Consider the following 27,830-nt stretch of genomic DNA (forward strand, 5'->3'; position numbering starts at 1 on the left):
CTACCCTAGGCGTGCGGCGCCATCCCACGGCGTTTGTCAGAAATGCGAGTGAACCTTTAACACACTTGTTCCATGGCAAGGCGGTGCCGTTCAGATGCCTCCCCTTTTCGCCACCGTGGCCGAGACCTTGCACACTACTGCACAGAGGCATACACTGCCGTGTTTAAGTCTAGCAGACGGTGTTCACGTGACACGGCGACGTCACGTAACGGCATCGCATGAAGCGACAGTCTGACGTCATGGGACACTAAATTTCCGCTAAATTTAGCTTACAGATTTTACCGCTGCATGTGGCGGAGAAATTTACCCGCTAAATTAAGCCAAGAAATTCCGACATCATGTGGCATGTCACCTGACACTGTGACATTACAATGTAACGACATCGTAATAGACCATATGCGAAATTGTTCGAACGTCTGGCAACACTCTGTGCGCTGCCATCTTTGTTGCGTCGAGATTCCTCCGCTGTCTGTCAATTTCGTAGCGTTGTCGGTAACACTCGAGGCCTACTGCTCTCATGCCATCGAGCCTTACCCCCACCTGCTAAGGGTTAGTATGTTTTTTGCGCTCTTCTTGCGCACATGCACGTGCTCGTCGCCCTGCCGGTCGCTGGATTCTCGATGCAACCAACATGGTGGACGTGCACTTCAGCTCGAAATTTTGCTTCGAGTGCCGGCAAGGGCACTGGCGCGGGCGCCTGGTTTTCAAAAGCGCTTTTTCTGCGCGAGTGCTTGTGCGAGCGAAGGATTTTTGAGAACATACGCTTTCGCGCCCCGGCTTTTGCCAGCGCCGAAGACAACTGGTGAGATGGAGCATGTTCTTCGGCGCCGCCATAGATGGCGCCGGGCATTGCGCATATGGTCTTTTCCCCGATAAATATGGCATATAAATTTTCCCGCTAAATTTAGCGTACCACGACGTAGACGTAACCATAGCCTCCTCTATACTCACAAAGCCATGGCGGTGTGACAACGGAGCCATAGAGTGCCCGGTCGCAGATTTGGAGCACGAGGATTTGGTAGGACAGAGCGTCAAAGAGCGATTTCTCGAAGAACCTGGACGTCAGCGCAAAGCTTTTGCAGCGGCGAGGACCCGTAAAACTTGTTCGCTCGGGAGAAGTGTGTTTCGGCATCTCGCCGCAGCGGGGCGCCAGTCACGTGGCTCTCCCCTCATCCGCTGTCTGCCGCTCCGCCTTTTCCATTTTGGCGGCCGCTTCTCGTGGCGATCTGCCAGGCTTTCCCAGTATATAGGAGGCTATGAAGTAACACACGCAGTCCACTGCAAAGACTCGCGCAGCTGAAAGTTTTAGCAGATTGTTTCTGTTCCTCCAATAAAGATACCCGATGATAACCATATGATCCATGCGCAAAAACGTTGGCGGGGTATCGGGTATCGTTATCGAAGTCATCTGAACAATCTTCTGAAAGTTCCTAATAACGGCTACCGCCGTAAAAGAAAAGGGGGAGAGGGCGCACGAAAAATGGCGACTCACGGGTTTGCAGCGTTCCAGACACGTCACCACTTCAGCCTCCAGCTCGAGGGTGCTGCTGCCGGTGAAAGCGAAGGCTTCCAGGTAGCTCTCCAGGGACTTGCTCTGGGAATCGATCGTGCGTATCTCGCGCATCATCTTCGCCTCCACGGGGCAGCTGCGTGGGGGCGACGCGGGAGAGGGAGAAAAAAAAACTATTGTCCGCAAACTGATTCGATCCACAAACAAGGCTAGAAAGAAGGTCAATGACACCCTTCCCCCTCTTTCTTCTGTTGCCTGAAGCAAATAAGGCATCAATGAAAGAGGCGTTATAAAGGCCTATCGCACCGGTCCTTGAATCGGAAGGTATCATCAAAACTATCTTTTGAGTCCTTCAGCGCGCACGATTTTGTTTCAGTGCTGTATGTACAGGGCGTTCCTGAGAAAAGAGAACCGTGTTTTTCGGTACGCATAAATGAACTTTACACTACAGAAAGCTCGATCTCCGTGGGAATGTGACTCTAGCGGATGGAATTAGAATCCGAAAGTTCGGGAACATGACACTGCCTGGATAAAAAGGTAATCAAGGAGGAATTCGCGTACCGCCGCCGATACGCCAGATCCCACGTGGTCCGTCAACAACCCGAGTCCAGCCTGGTTCTTTCATGGGAGCGGGATTCCGCTCCCCGTTTATAGGTACAATAATACACAACGCTACAAAACACTCAATTTAATCTACAAATACACGCGACATTACCCAAACATTTACAAACGCACGTTACGCCAAAGCTAAACACAAAGAGGGCCCCCGGGCCTCGTGTCCCGCGATTACCCTAGATCCGGTCGCCCTACACTTGCCTGGGCTCGGTAGCGTCCGAAGTTCTAAGAGACCCTTCGCCCCCTCTCTACCGGGTATATCTCAATCGATGGGCGAGGAGGTTTCTCCTCGCCCGCCATGGGGCGCCTGCAGCTCCATCCAGTGGCTAGGAAAGAAAGCGGCCCGTCGGGAGCCGAATTCGAGATCCCGATCGACCCCGCGGCGACACGACCATGTGATCATGTCTGAAGCGAGGCAACTGCGTGGCTGCCTCGCGGCCGAGATAGCAGAGTGGTTTGATGGGCGCTCTCGTGAATGCACGGTGCGCCATACAAGAAAGATGAAATTTCTCTGAGCCATTGTCCAGCTAAGCCTAACGTCGCCAAAACAAGCGCTGACTTTGTCGGCGAATGTGAAATTTCTACAGCCATGTCTCTGTTAATATAGACCCCGTTAATATAAATACCCCACTATATGGACAACATTTTTAGGGACAAACTGGAAAAATACATGCATCTTTCTGTCATTATTATAAACAACTCACATTATGGACGACATTTTGGGGAGAACGGAGGTGTCCGTATGAACGAGACATCACTGCACCAGTGAAAAACACCCGTCAGCAAGAAATATGATATCGTTTTCTTTCTTTCTGTCAAGTTTTTCCTTTATTTTGTTAAATGAAATAGATGCGACAGGCGCTTACATTGCCATTTCTTGTTTTGACGATATGAAAGTTAGGTTGACGTCGGCCCATAAAAAAAAATTAACTTTCGCGTCTTATTCCAACCACTAGCGTCACATTTTAGCCTAGATTGACCTTCCCGTAATGCATAGTTTTATTTACGGAGCCTGAAAAGAAGCTGGGCTTTCTTTCCTAAGGAACGGCCGCGGCATAACCGTCACAGTGCTAAATTTGATTAAATCCCCGCCCTCCCCCCCCCCCCCCCCCCCCCCCCCCCCGCGCTCCTCTCCCTTGAGTTGCTTGAAGTCAATAAATATAACATGAATGAAATCTGCACTATAAGGACATAACATACCAATTTTTTAATCGCAAACGCCTGTCAAAAGTATTTATGCGAATTCTAGTGACAGGCAATAAATTCAGTACAAGCTCTGCCTCTAACGCTTGCCTGGTGCCTTTCCCCGAGCTTTTGCTGAGTTTACACTATAGGCTATTAAACATTATGAAGGACAGAACGCTAGCGCTGGAGGCGGAGCTTCTACTGCATTTTTATTCTGCTTCTAACTACAATTGGAATGGGTATAGCACGTTGAGCGCACCACGAGAAATGTACGGAAACAAACAAAACTGAATGAAGATGAACGAGATTACTCCGCTTTGTTTACATTTCTAATTTGATTAGCAGGTTCCTTTTCCAAAATGGAAGAGATTGATCGTTTTTCGGCTACAGGAGAATACCAGCTGATTTGATGATAGTTCTAAGGAGCCCGGCTATTTTTTTTATGGATGCCACTGAGCGTTGAACGTCCATTACATCAGTGGATTTAAAGGATAAACTCGCTCGTTTTTGTTCAATTCTGGTTTTACCTTGCTTAGCTTATTGACTTGGCAGTGACTATTTCGACGTCCACCGTCGAAATATTTCAAAATTCATTTCGACGTCTGTGACGTAAGTTTCGTAAAACTTCAAAATAGTGGTTTTCTTATTTCAGTGTCCTCCTTCGATGTAGCAGCCATAGCAGCAGTAGCCGTTTTGTGGTTTCGTTTTCTTTAGTTTCTGATGGTGCCGTAGGTGTTCTGTTGGCGTTTTGACGAATAGTTTCGGTTCTAGTTGGCAGTGGAAACGTCTTATTCACCACGTGTATGGGATTGGCTCGACAGTTGACCCTTTCGGACGTGGGACGCCCGGTGGCGATGTTCTGAGCGTTCTGAGCTCGCATCACAGCACGCGTGTCACTTAAAATTTTGAATTTACAACACAGGCGAGTTGGATATTCCTCTGCCTTCCCTGCACGTCACAATTGTAAGTGCGTACATTGGGAACGCTTTTTGTACCTTTATATCGTGCGAGTGCGTCTTCGTGTGGTTGCAGTCTCGCTCCGGCCTTGTTTTTAACCGGGTCTCATGAGCTCGCTGTGTAGTTCAGATTTTCTGTTTGTTTCGTGCATAACGAGCGGGTTAACTACGAAACGATACTGATATGTTAAATGAAAGGTTGTGAATGCAAGTATTGCCTCTGATGTTTCTTGACCGGTGCGAACGAACAAAGGTTCTGGCGCGGTTGTACGAGACAGCATTTTCCAATTAACTGCAGATTTTATGACACGGCGTTCGTTCCTTTGTTTATATAAATCATGAAAAGCAGCGATGCCGAATTTTGTAATGTTTGGCGTAACCAAGCAAATGTTACTTTCGGCCAGATAGCTGATGTACCTTGGGAAGGTCTTTTTGCATTTCGCATCACTTAAAAGGTCATAAAAACAGCAGTCGACTATTTGACATATGTTTTTGGAAAACCCGTGTCGAACTGCGACGCTGCCTGCAAGGAAGAGGATATTTTATTGATCACCACCTTTGATGTCTCCCCAGTCCGAACTCTAAATCTCAAAAGTTCTAAGTTGGGGACGTCAAAATATTGACGAGAATATTTTGACGGGAGATGCCAAAATGGCTTTAAAGATATTTTCACGTCTTCAGGAAGTGGCACCACGAAGGTCAAAATGATATTCAGCTTTTATTTTTAAAGTGGTCGTCGAAATAGTCGCTGCCTATTGATTTTCTGTGCATCATTGTCGCTTGGCATCAATGTTTCGAATATAAATACAGTTTCGAGCTCACCCAGTCTTGTCAATGAGCGTTAAGTTCGTCGATCCGGTGCCGTCACGAGCGATAAGGTTCTTGACAAATATCCCATACGTATCTGAAGAGATAACAAAAACAGAAAATCAAGAACGTTTCCAATATTTGTCTAAATGTCGAAGGAGGAAGTTCAGTACAGCAACGTATCAGAATAATACTCTTTTAACCCAGACTTTATGCAATCATCTGATTTCCATTTTCCTCAAGTCGCATTGCAGTATCTTTCGAAACTTTCCTTGCTCTTACAGTGTTTGAATGTCTAAAACAAAGAGAGCATTCAGATCTATTCAAAGCGATTGTAGACAGTTGAACACCAAGTTGCAGAAAAACCGAATATTTTAAATTAAATACACAAAACAAGTTAGGAATTCATGTCCCCAAATGTATACAAGCTGATTACGTTTGCGATTCACCAGCTCGCCCGCTCACCGAGTTTTGTATAGGTTCAGTAACCTCTGAAACGTATCCAGATAGTTCTTGCGACACTTCTAACGGAAACACCCGTCGATATTTCCGAAGGCCGGTCGATAAATACCGTTGCGACATATCGCACAAGTCAAAGAAGCACTCCTTTGTTGCGACATCTAAACTAAGATTTAAAAAAAAAAAAACATTCCCTCCCAGCGTGTGCTCGAGTCAGTATTTTCGGAGCCATTTTACTTGTTTCACAGTGGGCGCTGAACTGCGATCAGCATCTAGCCAGTGCTACCGAGACGCAGCGGATATTTTTCTCCCGTCACACCACCTTGTTTCATCGTCTTACTTTTACAACAAGAAAGTTATCGGGCCTCAAGAAACTCCACATTGTCTGGAGCACAAAAATTCGGTCACCTCCATGAATCGACTGTACCAAAATCATTTTTCTCCTAAAAAAAAAAAAAAAATGTGTATGACTTATTTACAAAAAAAGAAAAAAAAAAAGAAACACGTAATTACTGACTAGTTCTTGACTTGCAAATGTCTATACCCTGCCTGAGTAAAATGAGAAAAAGAAACTGCTATGTCATCCATTTCGTCGTTTACCCTGAGACTGGGGGTTGTTTTGAAGAGCAGAAGTAACAGAAAAACAGACAGGTCTCAAACTCAGTTTGAGAGTTTGAGTTTGAGACCTGTCTGTTTTTCTGTTACTTCTGCTCTTCTAAAAAAAACCCAGTCTCAGGGTAAACGACGAAATGGTTGACTTCCACCAGCTAGCCTGTACTTTGACTCTTTTCTTGCTATGTCATGCAGTTTTTTTAGTGGAGACAAAGGCAGCTAGCATTAGGTCTACCCACTATATCATTCCAACCAGAGCTCGGCGTTCCGACGTTCCCGCACGCTCTCGTCTCCTCCTTTTTCTCACTTTCTCGTCTTATCCACCTTTTTCGCGTAGTCGTCGCCATCTTGAATCGCCGAATTATTGGTGCGAGAGAAAACATCGTTTTGTCGTTGCAGAGCAACTAGGAGGTGTTCACGTTTTGATCACGGTTGTCACACTCTCTTGTTTTGGCTCCTCTATATACTTTTTTTTTTTTTTCTAACGCCATTTTGTAATGTTTTAAATTTTTTTTTTCGTCACCGGTAACGGATGCGTGAACTGCGTGGCTGGAGACGAGAGTTAATTGAAGATGTTTGTATTTGTCATCGTTAACAAAATCTCGTGTTTTAACGCGTTCTTTCAGTGATAACTGTGACTATATGACATACCTAGTGCGCACATCGTTTTGTGATCTATCTAGCGATTTCAAGTCGAGCAAATTACAGCCGCCAGTTGGGATGAGAACTATAGGTTTGGAAGTTGCGTTGCAGACGTTTCCCTCTAGTACTAAATAGCAGAACTGGCTACTTCATCGAAAAGGAGTGAAAACCGGTTACTTGTTCCTTCTCGTAAAAGGTAACCCTGTCATTACATCGTTACCGAAAAAAAAAGACTAAGTACAAGTAACGCGTTACTTGTAACTAGGCAGTATATTTTCCGGTTTTAACTGAAAAAATCGGTTGAAACCGATAAATACCGGATTTTAAATATCTTTGCACAATCCGCAGTTTTTGCTGCCGTTTTTTACCGAAAAAGTTTTTAGTAAACGTTCGACAGGCTCGTTTTTTTTAAGGCTGTTTTTTTTGCGGTTGGCCGTTAGCATAGGTCTCCCGATAATCCTTAGTAATCGTGATGTTTTTTTTTTTTGTCATGTCAGTGCTGGTTACTCTGACCTTCCGTTTATGTCCCCAAAACTTCGGCCTTACTGTGCCCTTTTTAAGATTGCACCGTTGAAGATTGCCTTCCTTTTTTGCGGACCCTAGTTGGGTGGTTTGAAGAGTCTTTCATATTATTTTGGTGGAAGCCTATCTGGACTTAAGCTCAAACGAAGTATAGATTGAAATAATGAAGTAAAGTAATAATGAAGAAATTTTAACCGTTTCTAGTCTTGATTGTTAGTTTATATTCGCGATTTTTTTCCGTCGATAAAAGCCGCTTTAATCACAAAACATATCACCAAAATGCACCGGTATTCTGGAAATAAATAAACACCGAAAAGCATCCGCCGAATTTCGACATAAATAAACACCGAAAAGTATACGGACGTCTTGAAACGCATTACGTCTGATGCAGAGTTTGAGCGAACTGCGTCGCACAGTATAGTCTCTCGCTGAGTTCGGCGATCGAGACCTTACCTTCCTCGGACATGCGGACTTGGACCCGCACCAGCTCGCCCAGCGACACGGAGTCACGCTCGTTGCCTCGCATGTCCAGGATGTGCAGGGAGAGTTCGGGCAGCGGCGGCTTGCCTCGGCTCCGGTCCGTCTGCTTGGGATCCCTGCAGAAGGGGACGGCACACGAGAAGGTCTCGGTACCGCGGGGAAGGTCGACCCTCTTCCACACTTAACAGAAACGCCGTGTCACGATGTTCTTAAGTGGAAATCACGTGACGAGAGTACGCCGGTGAGACATTTATGTTATGTCTATTGAGTCACGCTCCCATCGCTGATACACCGCACAAAAAACAGTCAGCAGACACTTTCCGTGGCGTGTTTCTTCCATGTACATGACGTCACATTGGTGGTACAAGCATTCGAGTTTGCCTATTGTCGTCGTCACCATCATCATCCTCATCATCATCATCAACATTTAAAGAACCTTGAAGGCCGGTAGGCCATTACACGAGGGGCGAGGAAATCGGTTAATCGTTTTATAAAAGCAAATCCTATACTTTGTCTCACCTTAACTTTAGAGCGCGATGTCACGACGTCACGACGCAACGCAACGTCACAACAACGCAACGTCAGGACATTATACATAAGTCTGCGTTTGTTGGAATCCTCACTAAACCAATCGAGCACGGTGAAGGGGTTCGTGACCTTCCAGTTTTACTACATATGTGTATGTTTGTCTGCCTTCTATATATTTCACCGCACCGCTACTTATGACGAAATGTCTTTGGTTGGCATCTATATAGTTTGGTAAGCAACTTTCAGCAAAAACGAATCGCAACGGGATGCGGAATTCTGTTTTGTACTCTAATGACGTAGATCACAAAAGTTCTTACACATAAGTGAAGGTATTCGTTTAGCACTCACTTTTAGCCACATAAAAGAAAAAAAAAAAGTCAGCGACTTTTGTTTTTAGTTATTAAACGTATGGAATGCACTACCTAAAGAGCGATCGTTTAAATTTGTTGAGAAGAAATGAAGCAGCCGTTTCGTGGGACGGACAAGACAGTACTGTTTCACAATCCCTCCGCTAAATTTAGCGGGGCAATTGAGATTACGGTGTAAAGTCGTGTTGTCACGTTATGCATTCGCATTAGACAACGTCAATTTTCCCGCTATATTTAGGGGGAAACTGCACGCAGTGGTTCATCCTAACGTGCGCATGCTTATCTGATCCAGGACCGAGAGTCTGGGAGAGGGCGAGGGGGGGGGGGGGGGGGGGGGGTTAGGGGTATAGTATAGCCAATAGCTTTGTGTACGTTGTATGGGAAATCTTAGGGGAGGGTGGGATGTTGGAATGAGCCTGAGGGTAGGCTACAGGGAGTTATGCATAAGTCACTGTGTGCACGGACGGCCAGAGGAAAAATGTATGGGATTAGGGGTAGCGTTCAACAACATTGGGCTCTTTAAAAAGAACAGCATCCTGTCAGCGCTCTGTCAGAGGCAGAACAACGTAGTACTCACGAGACCTTGGCTGCGGCAAACTCGGTCTTGTTCCCGACATCGAAGGTGCAAGAGACCCCGATGGCTTTGTCCATGGCCGTCACCACCTGGTCGTTGCTCTGGATGACTAGCACGTTTGAGAAGTGGCCCTCCGTCTGGAACCATGCGCGCATTTCCTTGTAGCTTGCGACGAGGGGCAAGGTTACACTTTGTAGACGGTGAATTATCGACAGTAAAGACAGTGCGGAGAAACGAAGGTGAAGAACAAAAGCGAGAACTTCGTGAGTGTAAGCGTCGTAAAGCAGGCGAAGGCGAGGGAGCACGTGTAGCAGGTATTGTTTAAAATATTTTTGTCCGGAACTCATCAGTCGTCATTCAGTCGTCTTCAATTAGCCGGTATATCTGGTTCCTCATGGTCATTGACAAATGACCAGATTAATTTAACACACGTTCCGATGCGGACAGAAATATATATGTTTCAAGAAAAGTTGACTTAATGATGTTAATTTTGTTAAGACTCGATTAATTTGTTTGTAAATTATCTTATTAATTTGGTTTTGTTGTACTTTTTACATGTTCATCTTCCCTTATGCATTATTTGCTGGGTGTTTAGAGGTATAATGTACAATGAATTAGAAAGAAATATAGTACTTAGTCTCCAATTTGTATGTTAGCCGTTCTTGATTAAAGGGCAGCTCCGCTTCATTTTTGACGTTTAGAAAACTATGTAGCCCTCTTCAGTATCATATAGGAAGACCCCCATGTCAAATATTACGATCTGATTCCGTCTATATATTTAATAAACTGGCCAGCAAACCTTCAAGTGAGCCAAGTCGCCAAAATCTGCCAACCCTAGCGTGCGACGTGAGGCGCAATCGTCAGCGCAGTCAATGCGACGGAGTTGGAGCGGCCAACGTTGAGCCAGTACGTCAGAGGCATGACTACGTCATTCTCACGTTTTGTTTGTTTTTACTTCTCAGAGCGAAACTGAACGATGACATCATGAGTTTCTCCTCCCGGTGTTGGCTGAACGGCGTCCACGTGATCACCGTAACGTGGATGCGCTTATCGGTCTGTTTCTCCGCTCCCCTTCTCCTCTTTCGTCTTCTCCCCTTCCCCCTCTCCCTCGGGCCATCACCGTCCACGCCATGCGAAGCGATTTGCCCGCATCGCGTGTCCTGTCCCTCGTCCCCCCTCCCCCCCGAACGTCACAAGACCGCGTGGTTCGACGTGACGTGGTCATGACTCTGACGACGCGAGACCAATTCCGTTTCGGTATCAGCTGATGTTCAAATTAGGATTACACAAATAATATTCCACATTTCGCAAATCCGAAGACGTAGAGCTGTTTAGTACTGCTTTGGGAAATTGAATCACATGTAAGCCTAATTTTTTTGGAATTGAGCGGAGTTGCCCTTTAATTTGATTAATCCTGTATATGGGTTATTTTAATGTGGGAAGCCCGGACTTTGATACAAACGGCAGACTATACTACAAAAAAAAAAAAAAAGAAAGAAAAAACGTCTTCGCAAGTTGACACGGTTGCTCGAGGAACCTACAGGCGGCTGCCATTATGAGTACTAAATACTTGGTTAGATCATTCGCATGTTTGGGGGGGCATTAGTATGTAAGTTAGCTGCCCACCTGAAGATGAGCCATCTATTGAACTAAAAGCAACATTCTAGACTCTAGCAACACGATGAAAGACTATACGCGAATGGAACTACAAATCCTGCATTGTGAATTGGCGAAAAACAAATACCTCGCAGTTCATCGCAAGGACAAATAGGCTTCCCTCTGACGTGATCCGTACGCGCCACCGGGCTGTTTACACACAAGCCCGCGTATGCATATATACCAGATGCAGCGAACGTGCGCAGACACAAAATTCGCACCAAGTGAAGCATTCGCGTATATGCACCGAGTGTACACCAGCGCCACCGCAGCGCGTGATGTCGAAGCTGCGCGTTGGACTACAGACGGGGCTGTTTCATCCCAAGTGCTCCATCAAAACCTAATCGCAATACTGCGAAACGCCTATGAAACTGTATAGATGGCACGCTAAGCTTGGCATTAAAAGGGGGGCTATCAGCGTATTCTGTTCTCAAACTCCACAACGCATTTCCTAGGGCCGGATCCGTCACGGAACTCATTTAAAGTTTTGCTCATATCTCTTTTTTTCTTTTACATTATACACGCAACAAGGAGAAACCGAACGCGAGAAAATGGGGAGATCGTCGGGGCTTGAACTCTCCTACCCGACACACCTCTCGTACAAACCCTCCTCCCAACGAAGCCTCCCGACAAACCAAATGAAAACAGATTCTCCGCTGCGCTCCGACTGAACCGCACTGGAGATCCGTCTTCGTTTGAATAGCAAGCAGTCCCGGAGCAAGACAAACATCGAAGAAGCACGTACGCGAGCGCATATATTTCAGGAGAGGCCACGAGCGAAGAAAAAGAAAAGAAAAACATGGCTCCCAAATCAGCGCACCGACAAACTGGGTGCAGTAGTGAGAAAGAGACAGGGGGTGGTATCAACAAACGAAGCATGGGGGAGGGGGGCAGCAGCAGCCGAGAAAGTATATCGTACATTCGGTTCTTTAGCTGATGCTGGTCGTTATTGTTGTTGTTCTTGTGGTGGTGATGGATGACAACAGGGAGATGCAATTTGCGAGTTCGTGCCCGTGTTTTCTCGTCCGCACGCTGGCCGGTGACCTTTTGTGATCGTGAATGTGAAATGGTGGTATGTGGTATGGGAGAGATTTCGTGCGGCGCGTTTCACAATGATGTACCGGGGAGTCGTGGAGTAGGCGCCGCCTGCAATGTGGATTCGCATGTGTGGGACATAGATCAATGCTTTTTCTGGAGTGGATTTTGTGCACATGCCGACGTGGACTTCATATTTTGTACGCATCTTTGTTTTTCGTGATATCCATGTCGCGAAAAGTATTTGTAATGGTAGTTCGCACCGAGTCAATTGTTGGACGGCAATTGAAGTGACATACCATGTGCAACAACAACAAAAAAAAGTGATGAACGACAAAGATTTGTCGATTGCCCCAAAAATATTTCGCACGGTTCCGCACGAAAAATGTTCTTCGATCATGTTGATTACCCTTGAGGTTGGTACACCATCACTTTACCCCCGTTTGTTTACAGGTTTACCCCTGTTTGTTTATGTGTTTTATTTTCTACACGATGCGCGAAACGACTACTATATTAGCCCAGATGCGTTCCATCAAAAAATTACTAAATTGAATAAAGGTTTCTTGCTTAAAGATTGCGGTTGCTGTTCAAATTAATACCCCTTCAGAAAAAAAAAATCGCTCACCCTTTATTTGATAAAAACATATCTATTTCGACATTTGTTGTTTCCGTATTTCGTGGAATTAAACCGTATAAAGTGATCTGTTCCCACAATGCGCTCGAGATGAGATCATAGGCAATAAGAGTACACTGACACTAGTGCTCCAGTGCAAGCGCGAACCTGTTTGCATTTGCAGCTAAGCTTGCAGCAGAGCGAAGTTCGTGGGCACCATATCAAATTAATTAATTAACCTAATTGTTCGATGATACCGGGGACGTGGAAACACATCCAGGAGCAACGAGTTCAAATTTCTAGCTCTTCCAGCGCGATATATTGCGAGAATTGCCTCGTGTTGTTAGCCTCGTGCTCGATCACGTAGGCATTACCCCAACGGAGACGTAAGATGTACAGTGGTCAAACAAAGTCGTTCGACTTTGTTTGACCACTGTACATCTTACGCGACCATCCAAACCATCCAAAGCTTTGGATGCTTTGGATGGTCGCGAACGCTCGTATGTCACGAGACGCCAAAGCGTTATCAAAGGTAGGAAAATCGGGCTGGAGGCGGGACAACCGAAGGACCTCCCTGCCGTTCTAACTCTTTCAGTGACTCAAGTTGCAGTCATACCGCCTGTAATTATGCGGAAGGCACGGTGTTCGTTACAGATATAATGGGGAGTTTTAGTGAACCATCAACGTGTTCCGGGTATACCCCACCATACCGGAGTGCGGTACGCGGAACACGGTAACGGTTTGCTAAAACGCCCCCAATGACAGGATTATCTGCGAACGTATGCTTCTAGCATTTTTGCTTCATACGTGTGCATGTTTCGAACATGTTTGCAGACTGTTTTTTTTTTATATCCAGGGTAAGAGGACCTTTGGACAACGCACCTTGCTGATGGTGCCGCAGTCGGAGCCGGACAGCTGGATGGGAAGGGTGAAGTCCATGCTGCTGCTGATGTCCTGCGAGCAGGTCGTAGGTCGTCCACGGGCGTACACCTTGCCTTTGAAGACCATGTTGCTCTTGACGCGGGCCTTCATCACTTGAGGCTCGCAGTCGACGAACACTACAGACAGTGGACAGAGAGGGTGTCTGAGTCTTTTAGCTAAACGCTCACCATTAAGGCAACTTGGACAGGGTTGTCGAAGCGCGGTTACTAAATGGAAAATGAAGGTGCGTTTCCATTGTGTACACTGCGTATAACCAGACTGTAGATTTGACAGTATTTGCGCGACCAAGTCTCTACACTGTCCATGAAAATAACGATTGCTCGTAACATTGGCAAAAGCATTTGAAGTCCGCAGTTAAAGTGTAATACATAAAAGTAAATTAAAAAATTTACGTAGATTGCAGGCACCCCGATAAGGGGCCAGTGAGGTCTTTCGTTGTGAGCTGTCATAAGCGATTGCGACGCGCTCGGTAACACTCATACGCAAATGTGTGGACAGGCCGCAAGTGTGGTGTTTACGCAGTCGCAGGTTAGAAACGTAAAAATTAACGTTCGCGGCCCATCACGCAGTAACAAGAACATGTCTCGGGCTCTAAGCCTAAGGCACAAGCCCGCTCCACCTCAGGCAGACATATTAACCCGGAGAGCAAGTCGTCCGCTTCTTGCGCAACGGCTGCGTTGACGTCAGAGCGACGCCGAACTCTGATTGGTTTCGGTTGGAAGGATAGTGGGTAGACCTCAACATTACATGACTTGAGGTCTACCCACTGCTTTTTTTTTTTTTAATCGGCCAATAAGAGCTCGGCGTTCTGACATCATCGCAGACGAACTTGCACTCGCAAGAAGCAGACGAACTTGCACTTCGTATTGGTAGACAAGGCAGCTGCCAAGGGCGACCAAATTTATGGGCCGGCAAATTTTGAAGGACGGCTATAGTGGCCTCAACCCTTGTCGAGCTAAGCCCGTGACCCACTGCATCACGAAGGAAGCCCATGACACACTCTTAAAAGCGACTAAGGAATGGTGTGTGCACGTTTGTTACCGATGACCGGGGGAAAGCGGGGCACTTTAATGATCGTCTAGGGCGGCCAAACGCTAAATCTCTCTGGCGCCCTAAGCCAAAGCTTTCCAACCAATCCCATTGTCCGCAAGCCTATTTTCACGCAGTTTGTTATTTATTCATGATGTCGGCCTTTTGAGGACAGCTACAGGAGTGTGAAGGTTCACAAGATAACAAAAAGAAAAACATCGCCTCGCATGTTCCACACAAAAAAAGATATATATATATAAATTGCAGTAAATGTGCATTCTCGTCGTCCGTGATTATTAAAACGCTAATGGATAGCACCGAGAGAATTTCGCTTATTTCTTAAAATCAAAAATTAAGTTTTTTCTTTCTTGTTTTACAGTAAGAATGACACTACGAATAATCCTTAGGTAGCTAGCTACTCTTCTCATATCATTTTTGCTCGAGACCACTCAATTTCCAAATGCATAAACCCACTGCAAAAAAAACAAAAAAAGAAAGAAAAAAAAACGAAGGTACAAATTGAAGTCTAACATGTTAAACATGATAGACTCGGTGTTAAACCCAACATAACACTTCTGCGACTATCGCCACTGCCAGCTTGAGGAAGGCAGGGCGTGGTGAGCCCCGAATGTCTTAGCGTTTCTTCGCAGCCAATCAGATCGCTGCATTAGCCGATAAGAAGGTCGAACAACCAGTCACGAAGCAAGACGCATGAACCTCCATGGGCCATACCCTGCGTTTCGTATGCGGTCGGTGACCACAGAATCAGACACGTCACGCGACGCCCCATTAGGCACCCTCACTTGACCACCATTTTCGGGTGTTCCCTTTTACGGCGCACTTCGTGGTTTCGCGTCGTCGACCGCGCTCTATATCGACGTGGGCCATTTTTGGCACTCCTCCAAAACCATTCCACGGGATATCAAGCTAGCAAGTAAGTAATATAGCATGCATGGCCATGCATGGTATACAGGGTAGAGTGCATGGTCAGTAGAGACAGTCACTCGCCGGGCAACCTGGCAGTGCACTGGGATAGCTGTCTATGCGACCCAGAATTAGCACAAACAACATTTCTCGAAACATACGCACATAAAACTGCCTTAGAATTTTACGATTCATTCTGTATCAGAAGGCAAGGGGAAAACAAGTGCGTTAGCGCCCCGTCAATGCACCTCACAGATAAGAGTTTCATCTTCTAAACAAATAGCCAGAAAGATGGTATGAATATTGCGTGTTTGTTTCAATAAACCTTTATTTGAGAGTGCACTTCGTCTTGTCTGCTTCCTTGTCCCTGTTTATTCGCCGCTTTTCGTTTAGCACGTGCGACTCTTTTTACCGAAGTGAGGTACGAAAACACGCCGCCATATTACGTGTACTGCTAAAATGCTCTCGACTGAATACACCCCAAATGGTTCCCAAACGCTACAAAATTCAGGTCCGGTGTGTACTCAGTTTAATATGAAACGCTTATGCGGAATCTAGGTTGCGCGCTCAAACCTTTACCATTCATTCAGTCCATCTGCTCCGAAATGACTCCTTAGCGGCTCCGACGTCGCACCTCGGCTTTCGCTGTTTCATCTTAGGGGTTGCGTCTTTACAATTTTCTTGAACGCTCGACACGTAGAAATTGAAATGTAATTTCTCATCTACAGCTGGGAGACTCGTCGCCCCTGTGAGGCAGACCAAGTTCTAGGCTGTATAAACACACACACAACCCAATTATTATGAAATGTAATCATTCCCTGAGATTAAAGTTTGAAAGGAGAAAAAAGAATTCAAATTTATGGAAGCATAGTGCCCCGTGAGCTGTCAAATTTTCTCTCATGTAGTGCTGCGTTAAATGTTTGGTTACGTTATTAAAAATAAGATATAAAAGAAGGTGATCAAGAATACAGATTCAAAAGATTGTAGTCATACCTATACGGACACGTAAAAAGACACACTAGGGCGAATGTCACAGCTTCACTAGTTATTAAAATATACAGCGGTTTAGTGCACTTCCTTTTAATTTTTGTTGGCAGATTAATCTTCTTTTAGACACATAAGAAATAGAAAAAAAAAGAAGAGAAGGTTGGCATGTTGATTAAGGTCTCCATTTTGTGTATGCTGTCTGCCTTCGCGTTATACAAATAAAAAAAAGAAAACAATCATACCATCTGTTGCCGGGCCATTTTACAAGAAAGAAAAAAAAAAGTTCCTACATCGTTTTTACGAACTGAACCAATCTCAGTTTTCGACCATACAACAGGCTAACAAAGCACTCCAGCAATTTTTGTACCGTATATTTTTCTTTCGTTCAGTTTTTACTTACAAGAAATTACACGAAAAATAGCACCGCGTACCGAATCCACCAGCGGAAACGTAGCATTAGCGTTCTCATTACAGGACAACAATAGATAATAAAGGAGTTGTACTGGAGTCACCCTTGAAATAAAGTTTGCGACAAATTCCTGTTCCAAAAAAAAAAAAAGAAAGAAGCAAGTGCAATCTATATATATATATATATTAAATCTAATCATGTAGCAAAAAAAAAAAAAAGAGTTAGATTTTTTCTTTTATTTTTTAGTACGAACACGACGTGGAGGGTCCAGCGAAAGGGAACAAAAGGTATTCAGGAGAAAGACAATGGTACTAGAATTTTGCTTTCTCGTTCATCGCGCACGCGGCCTGACAAAGCGCTTCGAGGCACGAGGGCGAACAAAGGATTCCTCAAATTAGCTAAATGTGCCGCCACTCGACCGTAAGATGGGGAGATAACGTCCGTCCCGCCTTTGTCCCCCCGCGGACCCCCCAAAAAAAGCGCGGGATGAGGAATGTACGTGACGCCGACATGCCGTGGACACAGCGAGTAGCTCTCTCTAGCCATGCACTCTCCAATCGAGTCACGAAAATACCGCGTGCATAATTAATAAAACTTGGAAAGAGATACAAAACACGCAGTCAGTCTGGTTATTGCTTTTAGAGGTAGCTGAAGAATGTTTCGCATTAAAAACATCGAACAAACAGTTCACAACAATATCGCGTCGACACGTGTTTCAAGAAGGCTACCTCATTCTTATGTAAACAAATCAAAATTTGACTTACGCATGTTGCGTCTTCCTTTACTATCTCAAACGCTTCCAGCAGTTCTCTCGCTGTTTTGTCAGCCTCTTTTGATACAGTCACAGTTTGGTTTACATTTGCAAGTCACACAGTGTAAGGGCAGGTGTCCTCGCACAGTTAATCTCAGTGACAGCGCGTGCTCACGTTTTGGCGCAACGGCCCGTCTTTCCTTTCCTATCAGATAGGAAAGGAAGGCAAAACATGCCACAGTCAAATTTTGGTTTGTTTACACGAGAATTAGGTAGCCTTTTTGAAGCTCGTGTCGACGCGATAGTGACGGGTAAAATTTGTTGAATTTTTTAAATTAAATAATCAGTTGAAGTCCAGCGTTTATCTCAAGTCACGTCTTCATCATATTTGTTATTTGTTTGCTGTTTTCAGTTGAATCTGAAGCATGATACGACTGGTAAACATGTGAATGCAGCAGCTCGAATGGCTGCTAAAAAGTTCTGCTTTTTTGTCCAGGTTTGTTCTGCTCCTCCTCTTTATTTAAAAAAAAGCCTAAGAATGTCTGCTTGCTGCTATAGTCATGCCCACATGCCTCGGTGTCTTCCTTTGTCATCCGTTCTTATGCGTTGCCGAGCACATTTCTGTGTTTATTCTCGCGGCATAGAAGTGTTCACGATGCGAAAAGGATTCTTTTTGATTGAAAAGTAGAGCGAAATTCAGGTGCTCCAAAGGAATATATGATTAAACAGCATAACGATTAGCCGCCATTAGGGGCCTATCAGTGGATCTAAACGAGAGACACGACGCAGTATTGAAATCTGAATCGATGAAGCAAAAGAAGACCAGAAATTGTTAGATTGGAAAGCGTCCGATTGAACCACTAGATTAGCCGCCCTTGAAGAAAACGTCAGCTCTTTCGAAGGCCTGAGTGACGAATCCAATCTGGAAGACATGGTGATGACGATATTCCGAATTTAAAATGCCGCCCTAATATCACAATTAGACGACTACGAAGGCCGGTCTCCGAAGGGACAAGTTTGTGTTCTACGGCATTACTCATAGAAACACGGAAACGTGGGCCATCATCGAAGAAAAAGCGCGGACAGACATTTTTAATTCATTCAGTATCCAGCTACCTGATGATGGAATTTCTCAAGTTCACAGGCTTAGAACGTTCAACGTTTGTAGCTAACAAATGTCGCCCAGTGATTTTGCACTTTACGTAATTCAAGATCAGAGACACTATTCTCTCCCAAAAAAGCTAAACGGCTTTTCTGTCAACGACGACTTCCTTAAAGCAATACGTGCGACTCAGAAAGAGCTTCTGGACGTTGCTAAAATCAGCGGGCAATCTTTCTCCTTCAAGTACAACAGGGCGGAAAATTTGCCAGGATACAGTTCTCCCATTCTTTCGTATACAACGGAGGGTGCACACGAAAGAATGGGAGAATAGTATCCTTGCAAATTTTCCGCCCCCCAAAAACGGAGTTCTGGATCCGCCCCTGCTACTTATAGTGAACTTATCGTTCCGAGAGAGAGTTGGAGTGTTTTAAATTATGCCTTTTCATCTTTTTTTTTTTTCTGGCGTTGCATTGCTTGCGTTTTTAATACTTCTGCCTGTGATTTTTTCCCAGTGAATTCCATAGTTATTGACTGGTATGGGATACGTAAACTTATTCAAACCTTGAAGCTTTCTTTGTGTCCTGGTGATGAAATTTCTAAAAAATACACTCAAGTTTGTTCCTCAATATTAGTGTCAGAGATTTTTAACGCAGTCATTTGAATCATCTCTGCTTCAGGACATCTGGAGTATGGAAAAAGTAGTTCTCCTGCACAATTGTGGTAGCACGCATTGTCCCAATAATTATCGTTTCATTTACCTAACCAGTATACCGTGCAAACTTCTGGAACATGTAACGTACTGTCATATCGTACAGTTCCTCGAATGAAATTATTTTTTTTTTTGTGTTCATCGACATGACTTCTGGAAAAAATACCCATGCGAGACTCATCTTCTATCTTTTACTAATGACTAATTCTCTGCTATAGATAGTTCACCAACTGTTCACTGCATTTTCATTGACGTCTTCAAAGCTTTTGACACTGTCTACCATATATTGCTTTTGTACAAACTAAGTAAACTTAATCCGGATCCTATCGTTTTAAAATCGATTGAATGCTTTTTTGTCTAACAGCACGCGATTTGTAGTTGCTAATTAATTTAACTCCTCTCCGTTCTCTGTATTGTCTGGCGTACAACAGACGTCAATGCAAGGACCCCTACTGTTTCTCATCTACATTAACGACTTAACTGTTTGCATTTCCTAGTTAATAAAATTGTTTGCTGATGGTTGTGTAATATATCGAAACATTACGAGTACATCTCACCATACCATCCTTCAATCTGAACTAGATAACACATCTTCTTGGTGCGACACTCGAGTCATTAAACCGAACACTAGTAAATACAAATTCATGAATTTCACGTCATGCCTCCGCAGCTCATAAAAATATCTCGGCGTTAACATAACTGATAACCTTTCGTGGCGAACTCAGATTGACTACGTAGCAAGTAACGCAAACCGTACTCTCGGGTACTCATGGCGAAACTTTTCTTAGCCTCCTATCGGTGGAACCTTCTGCGTTATAAAACTTTGGCTAGACCGAACCTTCAATACGCGTCATCGATTTGGGACCCCCATTTAAACTCGCTGATTCTTAACATAGAAGCCATCCGAAATCGCTCTGTGCATTTTATTTTTTATAACAACTTTCGCACAGCTAGCGCCGCAGAAATTTCGACCTCGCTTTACGCCGTACAATATTTCGACTTTGCCTTTTTCACAAAATCTACTATTTTAACCCGCTTCTCAATGACTCACTTTCCGGCCGCCTTCATACATCTCAGCCCGCAAGGACCATCATTTCAAGGTTGGCGTGCCTACGAGACGAACCAATTTGCATTTATGTTCTTTCATTCCCACCATATGCAGGGACTGGAACCACCTCTCCGCCTCCATCGCTTCCGTTACACACAGCAACCTGTTCAAATCTGCCATTTATATTGTTATATAGTAACCTTGCCTATTTGTGTGTTTAGTTACGTTGTTATACCTTTTTACCCACCCTCTCTTAATGCTTCGGACCTTGAGAGTAAATAAGTAAATAAAGAAACTTGCTCGCGTCGCCACCTTGGCTTTCGTATTTAGGAAAAGTATCGAGTACTGAGAATGTTTTATGTCCTGGTGCTCAAACAACGCAACACGCCCCCTTTTCGGAGATATATCAAACAAAGGGGCGTGCCGCGATGTTTCGTCGCCTGTTTATGGGCGAAAAAAGGCAAGCCAGATCGTAATTTTGGGTTTTATAGGATACCTAGCGTTTGTAGATGGAGTTCGCGTCATAAAAAGATGATCTGCAAATCCACCTTAGTGCCCCTAATATGAGAGGACACATTAAAATACAAAACAAATAAAATCAGCAGTAAACAAATCAGACAAGATGGTCTAGTTTCGTTATCTCGCTTCAGACAATTCTGCTTTTGTAAAAGATGTTGACAACGTAACACCTTTTTTTTTATAAGACTTCCTATATTTGTGTTTTCTTTTCTTGCTGAGTATGCAATTCCTCAAGGAAGGAAACCTTGGGTCGGTTTTGCTTGCTTTTCCCATTTTTTGTTCAATTCAATTCTTTTTTTAAAATTGCTTTTTAAAGGTTTGATGCGTAGTTCATTTTGACAGGAAGGTTAGAGCATTGTTTTTTCGTGAACAAATAGACACTCTTTTAACCCGAAAGCGTCAAGTGGTATACTATTCTTCTGAAAACAGTGACATTTCTACACCTCTCGATTATGTGGGGTCTTAGGGTGCGCACTGACAGAGCAATCGATTTTGACCTTTGCATGTCTGCTTTAACAAACTCTGTTTTAAGTAATATATTCGCTGTCTTGTGGCACTTAATTCGGTGCCAAAGTAATTTCGTTTCTTTTTTTTTCTCTTGAAATACACTGCAGGATAGAATTATAATCATCAGTTGAAGCCACCCAGCAAGCGGATGGTCGCACTAGATGAAAGGTATTCAAATATATTTATGCATTCGTATTCCCACATCGACGATCGCTTCTCCTCACACACTCTGCAAGGTTGCAAGGGACTGTGAAAACGGTTGCAAGGGCGACCTGTTTTTAGGAGCGGATGGATAGTGACACGATTCTTGTCCACGTCTGTAAATGCCAGTTTTATGTACTCATATTACTAAGCCCTGCGTGCCTTCGTACTAGTCAGAGGTTGTGTCGATTGTCATCTGTATTTTAATTTCCACTGCATACTCCATATCTTCACTTTAAATTCACTTGGAACAGTGTTTCAACCTCTCGAAACTACGGACTTTCTTCTTCAAAGGCTAACAGTAACGATTTCGAGGGGCTCATTTTCTAAATTTAATTATTTTATGCGTAGCTTCTTCTTTTGTGCAGCAAGCGTTTTACCGTCGGTATGTATGCGCAAATAGAAAGATGTACTCAATTTCGTTTTGTCCCTCTTTGTTCCGGTCGCATAGTTTTGTTAGTTCATAATCAGAGCGAGTACGGCCTCTTACCGTGGAACAGTTACAGAGATAAATTCTTGAACGAGCAACAAATCTCCATGCCAATCCTGATATAAAAAAAAAACCTGATACGATTTGTTTATAAGGCAAATAGAAGTACTCTTACCATTTTATATGAGCTTATATATTTGTTTATTGAATAAATTCGTGTACCTTTCTTTTTTCACTAGTGTTCGAACATTTGTGTTCCAAGTTTGTAGGCTCACACCCACACTTATGAACGAGAACTAAACAAGACACGCGGCTAAAAGCTTCAAAAATCATGTCTTCACAAAAAAAAAAAAAAAAAAAATACGCAGACAAGCATGTTTTATGTGCCCACCACTTTTCGTCTGTCTAATATACTGTCGGGTTAATGCCACGATAGTTCTCTTCCCATAAGACACAGTTTTACGTTTAGGCCTATTTACTTTTCTGAAATAGTGAGAGTCATCGCTACCATTAAAGAATCATCCTCAAGTTAAAAGAACGAGACAGTCGCAGAATAGCAGGCTATTTATCAACGATACCGGGGCCCAAAAAAAATTATTTCCTAAAAAAAAAGGGGGAAAAAAAAAGCCACGAACTTTACAGTATGTTGCCTCCAAAACGAAACGTCTGTCAAAATTGCATTCCAAACGAAACCCGCCCTTCCGCAACCCCCCCTTTTTCCAACACACACACAAACAAAAAAAATAAAAAAGAAGAAACTTAAAATTTAAAGTCAAATCTAGAAAAGAGAAAATACCGAAACCTATCTATAGATAACTAAAGTAAAAGGGATTAAAAAATGACCCTATACAGGCGGCACCTTGTCCCACCAAAATGTCGAACTCAACGACAGGTTTTTCAGCTCCATGGCCCGCGGGAGGAGGGTGGGTGCTAGCAAGGGCTTCTGCGATCTTCCAGTCCGTTAAGCAGGGAAACGGCCATCCGCTTTCCTGTAAAACAGAAACCAACAGCTTCTTTCCCATAATTCAAGAGTGAAAAAGGGGAAAGGGACCTCTAGCACTCTTCCCGAGTTTATTTATTATTATTATTTTCTTTTTGCTAGCTCGCGTGCATGGAGCGTGTTGGTTTCTCTTCGACCTTTTTAAAGGAATTGTCATTTTTACTCCCTGACACATGATAAATTCTTTTTATTTACCTTTACGTTTTACCTTTTTTTCTTTTTTTACCACATTTCTTTTTTTTTTTTTTTTTTGTCAAAAAGGCGGCTCCATTGTTCGCACCTCGTCAGTTTTCTTCATCCATCCGAGTAATAGCGTGTCTTTATTTTTTTGTACATTCGAAGCGTATCTTTTACAAAGCTTTTTTTTATCTCTGTTTTTGTTGTACAGCCAGCTCGTTACGGTTTGACACAGGGTGCTGTCAACCCCCATCACCCCCTTCTCCCCTTGCTCTCTTAATGCCACGCTTGTCAGCGCGCTTACGCGCTAGTATGCGAGCGTGCCTTTCTGTTATTTGATACGGTGGAATATTTAGAGGAGCTAAATAGTACCATTCGCGAGCAGGATAAAACAAGAAGAAGAAGAATCAACAACACCAGAGACAAGCGCAAAAACACGAAAACAAACATAAAAAAAAAAAAAAAAAAGAAAGAGCGTTCTTTTAAACACGTCGTAACTCTCGACTTCCGACGTCTAGGCGTCCGAGTATGAAGCGACAGGATGACGCGAGCAGCAAGCTTCAAAAACTAAAAAAGAAAAAAAAAAAGTGACTAGGGTGTTGCGTTCATATCACGCGCATACACGGCGTCGGAAACTTTGTCGGGCGGGCGCTGTCTAGGAGAAAAACTTTCCAGATTTCCCTTTTTCTTTTTTACTTTGTCTTTACGTTCCTTTTTCTTTCCGTTATATTCCCGTTTTCGAACACTGACACAAGGACACGTCCCGAAGAAACGAAGCATCTTGCGCGCAGACTCGCGGAAACTAAAAATAAAGAATAACGAAGAAAATGTTTGAGGGCGGTCCCGAATTCTGAAAGTGCGAACCGACGTTTTTAGACCTAGCTATTCCCCGCGGGGTGGTGGTCTCTTTTTTTGTCCCCACTGTCCATTTGGAAAATTGCGTTTGGGACAGAGCGCGCAAAAAATAAGAAGCCCACGTTTTCTTCCTGCGGAAAATAAAACAACAATCGTTGTGGGACAAATAAAAACTAAACGTTTTGCCAAGGAACAGTCGCAACTGCGAATTTTTATTCAGTCATTGAAAGCTATGAACTGTCTCCCGAACGCCGGATCTTTTATGTATTTAGCATTTGTCAAGTTTTCGCCGCAACTTTATTGTTATCCGACCAAGGCGCGTTTGGCTCGAGAAAGTTACAAACAACACGTAAATAGTCCAGGCGTGCCAAGTTAAGTGGTACGACTTTTTTTTTTTTTTTTCTTTACCATCACCACGGTTCTTACGTGTCTTTTGTAGAAGGTTCTCCGTCACGTTATTAAAAAAAAGAGAAAAAAAAAAGAAAAAACTTTTCATCGTAAGAACAAACTGAACCACAGATGTGTTTTCGCCGCCTGCTATACAGCGCTCCACAAAAGGGTTTATGGTAGCTGCTTTTCTAGATGTTGATGTGTTTAGCAGGTAACACCATTTTCTCCCCAAAATAAAAAGGTTCCGTACTAATTTTTTTTTTTAATTGAAGGCTGAGGGTCCCTATTGTTTCATTGAAACTCGTTTCGTGGAATTACGTTTCATGGACAACTTTTTATGGACACACTTTTCATCGGCACTTGTTACGCGAATTGCACGCTGGAGGGACATTTCGCCACGCGTGTATCACTGGGGTGCGCGCGCGACGTTAAAAACTCCCCGACTTTTAAAATGTGTGACAATAAAACTTAACAAAATGTGTGGCGAATAGAGACTGCATCAAACCGTTTCTCTACATTTTTAAATAAAATATCACGAATTTCTATGGGTTCTTAATGACGTGCCAATAACCTTTCTGGCACCCAGAAGGCTGGAGTAGTATTTAGAATTGTGCTTTAAGGAATGACATACTCAACGACAAGACGGACCTCATTTCTGAAGCACTCCGTCTACCCGAACGTCAAGACAGGCGGTGATTTGCAGTCTTTGCACTTTCGCTATGTAGTTTTCCGGAGGATGTTCGCCTTTATGGCCTAAGTTGCGTTGCTATACTTCGTTTCAGCTTCCGTCCAAGCGCACCCAAAGCTACGTGTGGCCGAAGCCAATCCCACGCCAGCAATAGGTCACGCGATCTCACCTGCACTTTTGTATCACTCCGCTGCGCCGCCGGTCGGCTGCGCCGCCGGTCGGCCGCGCCGTCCGCGCTCACGGAGTATTTCGTCGGCTACGGGTGTATCAACGATATCGTCTGCTACAGGTTTAGAACTTGCCCTTTCACGTTCTGAAACTTACTCACAGGGGATGTCAGTACGTAGGCTGGCCGCTGGCATCTGTGTCCGAGCTTTCCACCTGTTCGGCATAGCTTCGAGTTGTAAGTGCACGTTGCAAGGTCCCCGATGACCCGGCCGTTGATGTTTCCTTGTAATGTTTGGATATACCAGGGCGCGAGGCGCAGTCCTTTCCATCAGCTTCTCGGCGTTCAATGTGATCGGCAGGTAAAGGGGTGTCCTGATTTCGCCGCGTATCTGCATTGTAGTGGCCCGGACGCTTTGCTTGTTTACAACGCATTCGCGGTACGACGCGGCCGGAGTCTCCTGCCGAATTGGAAAGTAGACATTCATCACGACTTCTCGCGCCTGACACCCAAACGTGCCTTTGCGAAAGGACGTTTTGAAGCGACTCGGTGAGGAAAGCAGCGAAGCACATGATTCGGTGGTTACGGGAACGAAATCACACAGAAAAACCGAGTGCTGCCGCCATGTTGCGAGCGGATATACATGTTTTAACCAAACCACATGCATTTACGTATTAATAGAAACATAAACTTCAAAGATTTGATTCCCTTAGTTGCAAATCATTCTCAGCAGTACACATCTGGAACATTGTGCAGTTTTTACGCACAAAACAGTTATTTTAAAAGAAATTACTTTTGTGAACTACTTTGTGGTGCGTAGGAATGCTCTTCTCGAAGTTGCGAACCGTCCCTCAGCCTTTGGCTGCGCTCGGACGGAAGCTGAAACGAAGTATAGTGTATTTTACCTCCTGGGCGCTTTAGTTGGATGAGGCGGTCGAATCGTTAATTTCCTTTCACTCATGGTAAAGTTTTGAGTGTGGTTCAGGACCCGGCATCTGGTTTATCAAAACATCAAATGGCGAACCAACCTCAATACCAGTTTATAAAGAAAGGGTAAAGGGTCCCATGAGACCTCGCGGCAATTGTGAATTGTGAATGCACGCTATAGAAAAATGCACGTAATTCATTTAACAAAAGCAGGACTTATAAAGCAAGACAAACATCTTGATGTGATCGTCAGTACGTTGTCAGACCAGAATACTTAATGACCCATATCGGTATTGTTTTACTCGAGGTAGAAATTGACTAATATCAGGAGTTCTCGAAGTGAATAGTATTGCGATTATCATCTGTGACGTGAAATAGGCAAGTCCTTCCTTTAATAAGTGCAGAAATAATTCGAGCAATTTAGTCACATCATTGTGCCCGATAACAACTAAATACTTTGCAAAATTAATATTTTTGACAGTTGAAACATTTAAGCAGCTTCATTCTTTTATATACAAAACAGGAAATCAAGCTGGTTCGTACATTACGATGAAAAAAGAAAAAAAAAGCAAAGCACAAAGAGAAAAAGAATGTGTACACACGGCACTGTTTTTTGTGCACTTTTCCAATTTTTCAGTTAGTGCTTCGCGCTGACTTTTCGTCTCTCTCTTTTCGCCACGATTTTATTTGTAGTCGTCCTAAGAAGAAACATTACAAATAAAGTCCTAGAAATGATACTGCCGGTAAAACAGAAACACACTAAATGTTTTAGTGCATGTGTCGTTTTTACAAGCAGTCTCAGAGTTTTCGTTATGCTTTATATTCACCAGCTAGTGTGCGCCCTTAGATTAAGTTGAATGAAGTCTTCTAGACTCTATCCATAATCGTCGTTCTTTTTTTCTTTTTTCTTTCGGCGAATCAATCAATGAGGAGCTGTGGACGTGTGCTCCAAGCAAAGCCCCTGAGATTAGCTGTTCACTCGATCGACTTGCGGTAACGTCTGCATAGCTAATCAATGGAGGTTTAATTCTGATGAGTGAACTTCTTTCTCGGGCTCCGTCATAGCGCTGGTTACGCACAGTGTCATCAAGGCGATACAATAATTAGTCCGACGTTTTCGTTCTGCTGCGAGACAGCCGCCTCTGGCACGAGCTCTATTTTTGGCGCTGAAACGTCCTTACAACGCTCGGTATTGAGGTCATCTTGGAAGCAGGCTGCTGAAACAGTCGCGTATCTCCTACGTTCGTAGCGTCGGTGGTTCAGTGGTAGAATACTCGCCTGCCACGCGGGTGGCCCGGGTTCGATTCCCGGCCGACGCAGTTTCTTTTTTTGTTTTTTTAACGTGTTTTTTTTTTTTGGGTTTTTGAGTTGGACGTTGATGACACAAAACCTTTATCACGGAAGTGACGTCACAAAGATAACTCCGGAGCGCTGACCTAATTGCATCACCGAGCTCCCCAAAGACGTTCCCTCCCTGAAAGCCCATCGGCTGTTGTGTACCCTCGCG

At 44.1% G+C, this 27,830-nt stretch overlaps 1 protein-coding gene and 1 non-coding gene across 2 annotated transcripts in view; one reads left to right on the plus strand and one right to left on the minus strand.

Annotated features, from left to right (window-relative positions):
* LOC8025447 overlaps positions 1 to 27,830 on the minus strand; it is a 140,071-nt gene that overhangs the window by 30,156 nt on the left and 82,085 nt on the right. Inside the window, exons 9-13 of the mRNA XM_042289275.1 lie at positions 13,445 to 13,620; positions 9,262 to 9,395; positions 7,762 to 7,904; positions 5,089 to 5,170; positions 1,493 to 1,646 (exon numbers count right to left, since the gene is read on the minus strand). Coding sequence (XP_042145209.1) covers positions 1,493 to 1,646; positions 5,089 to 5,170; positions 7,762 to 7,904; positions 9,262 to 9,395; positions 13,445 to 13,620 — 689 coding nt within the window. The remainder of the gene's footprint in view (positions 1 to 1,492; positions 1,647 to 5,088; positions 5,171 to 7,761; positions 7,905 to 9,261; positions 9,396 to 13,444; positions 13,621 to 27,830) is intronic.
* Trnag-gcc lies at positions 27,572 to 27,642 on the plus strand. The gene has a single exon. It is a non-coding gene; the product is annotated as a tRNA-Gly (tRNA).

The sequence above is a fragment of the Ixodes scapularis genome, unplaced genomic scaffold (assembly GCF_016920785.2).
Source record: "Ixodes scapularis isolate PalLabHiFi unplaced genomic scaffold, ASM1692078v2 PGA_scaffold12__126_contigs__length_90152505, whole genome shotgun sequence".
In the NCBI taxonomy this organism is placed as follows: domain Eukaryota; kingdom Metazoa; phylum Arthropoda; class Arachnida; order Ixodida; family Ixodidae; genus Ixodes; species Ixodes scapularis.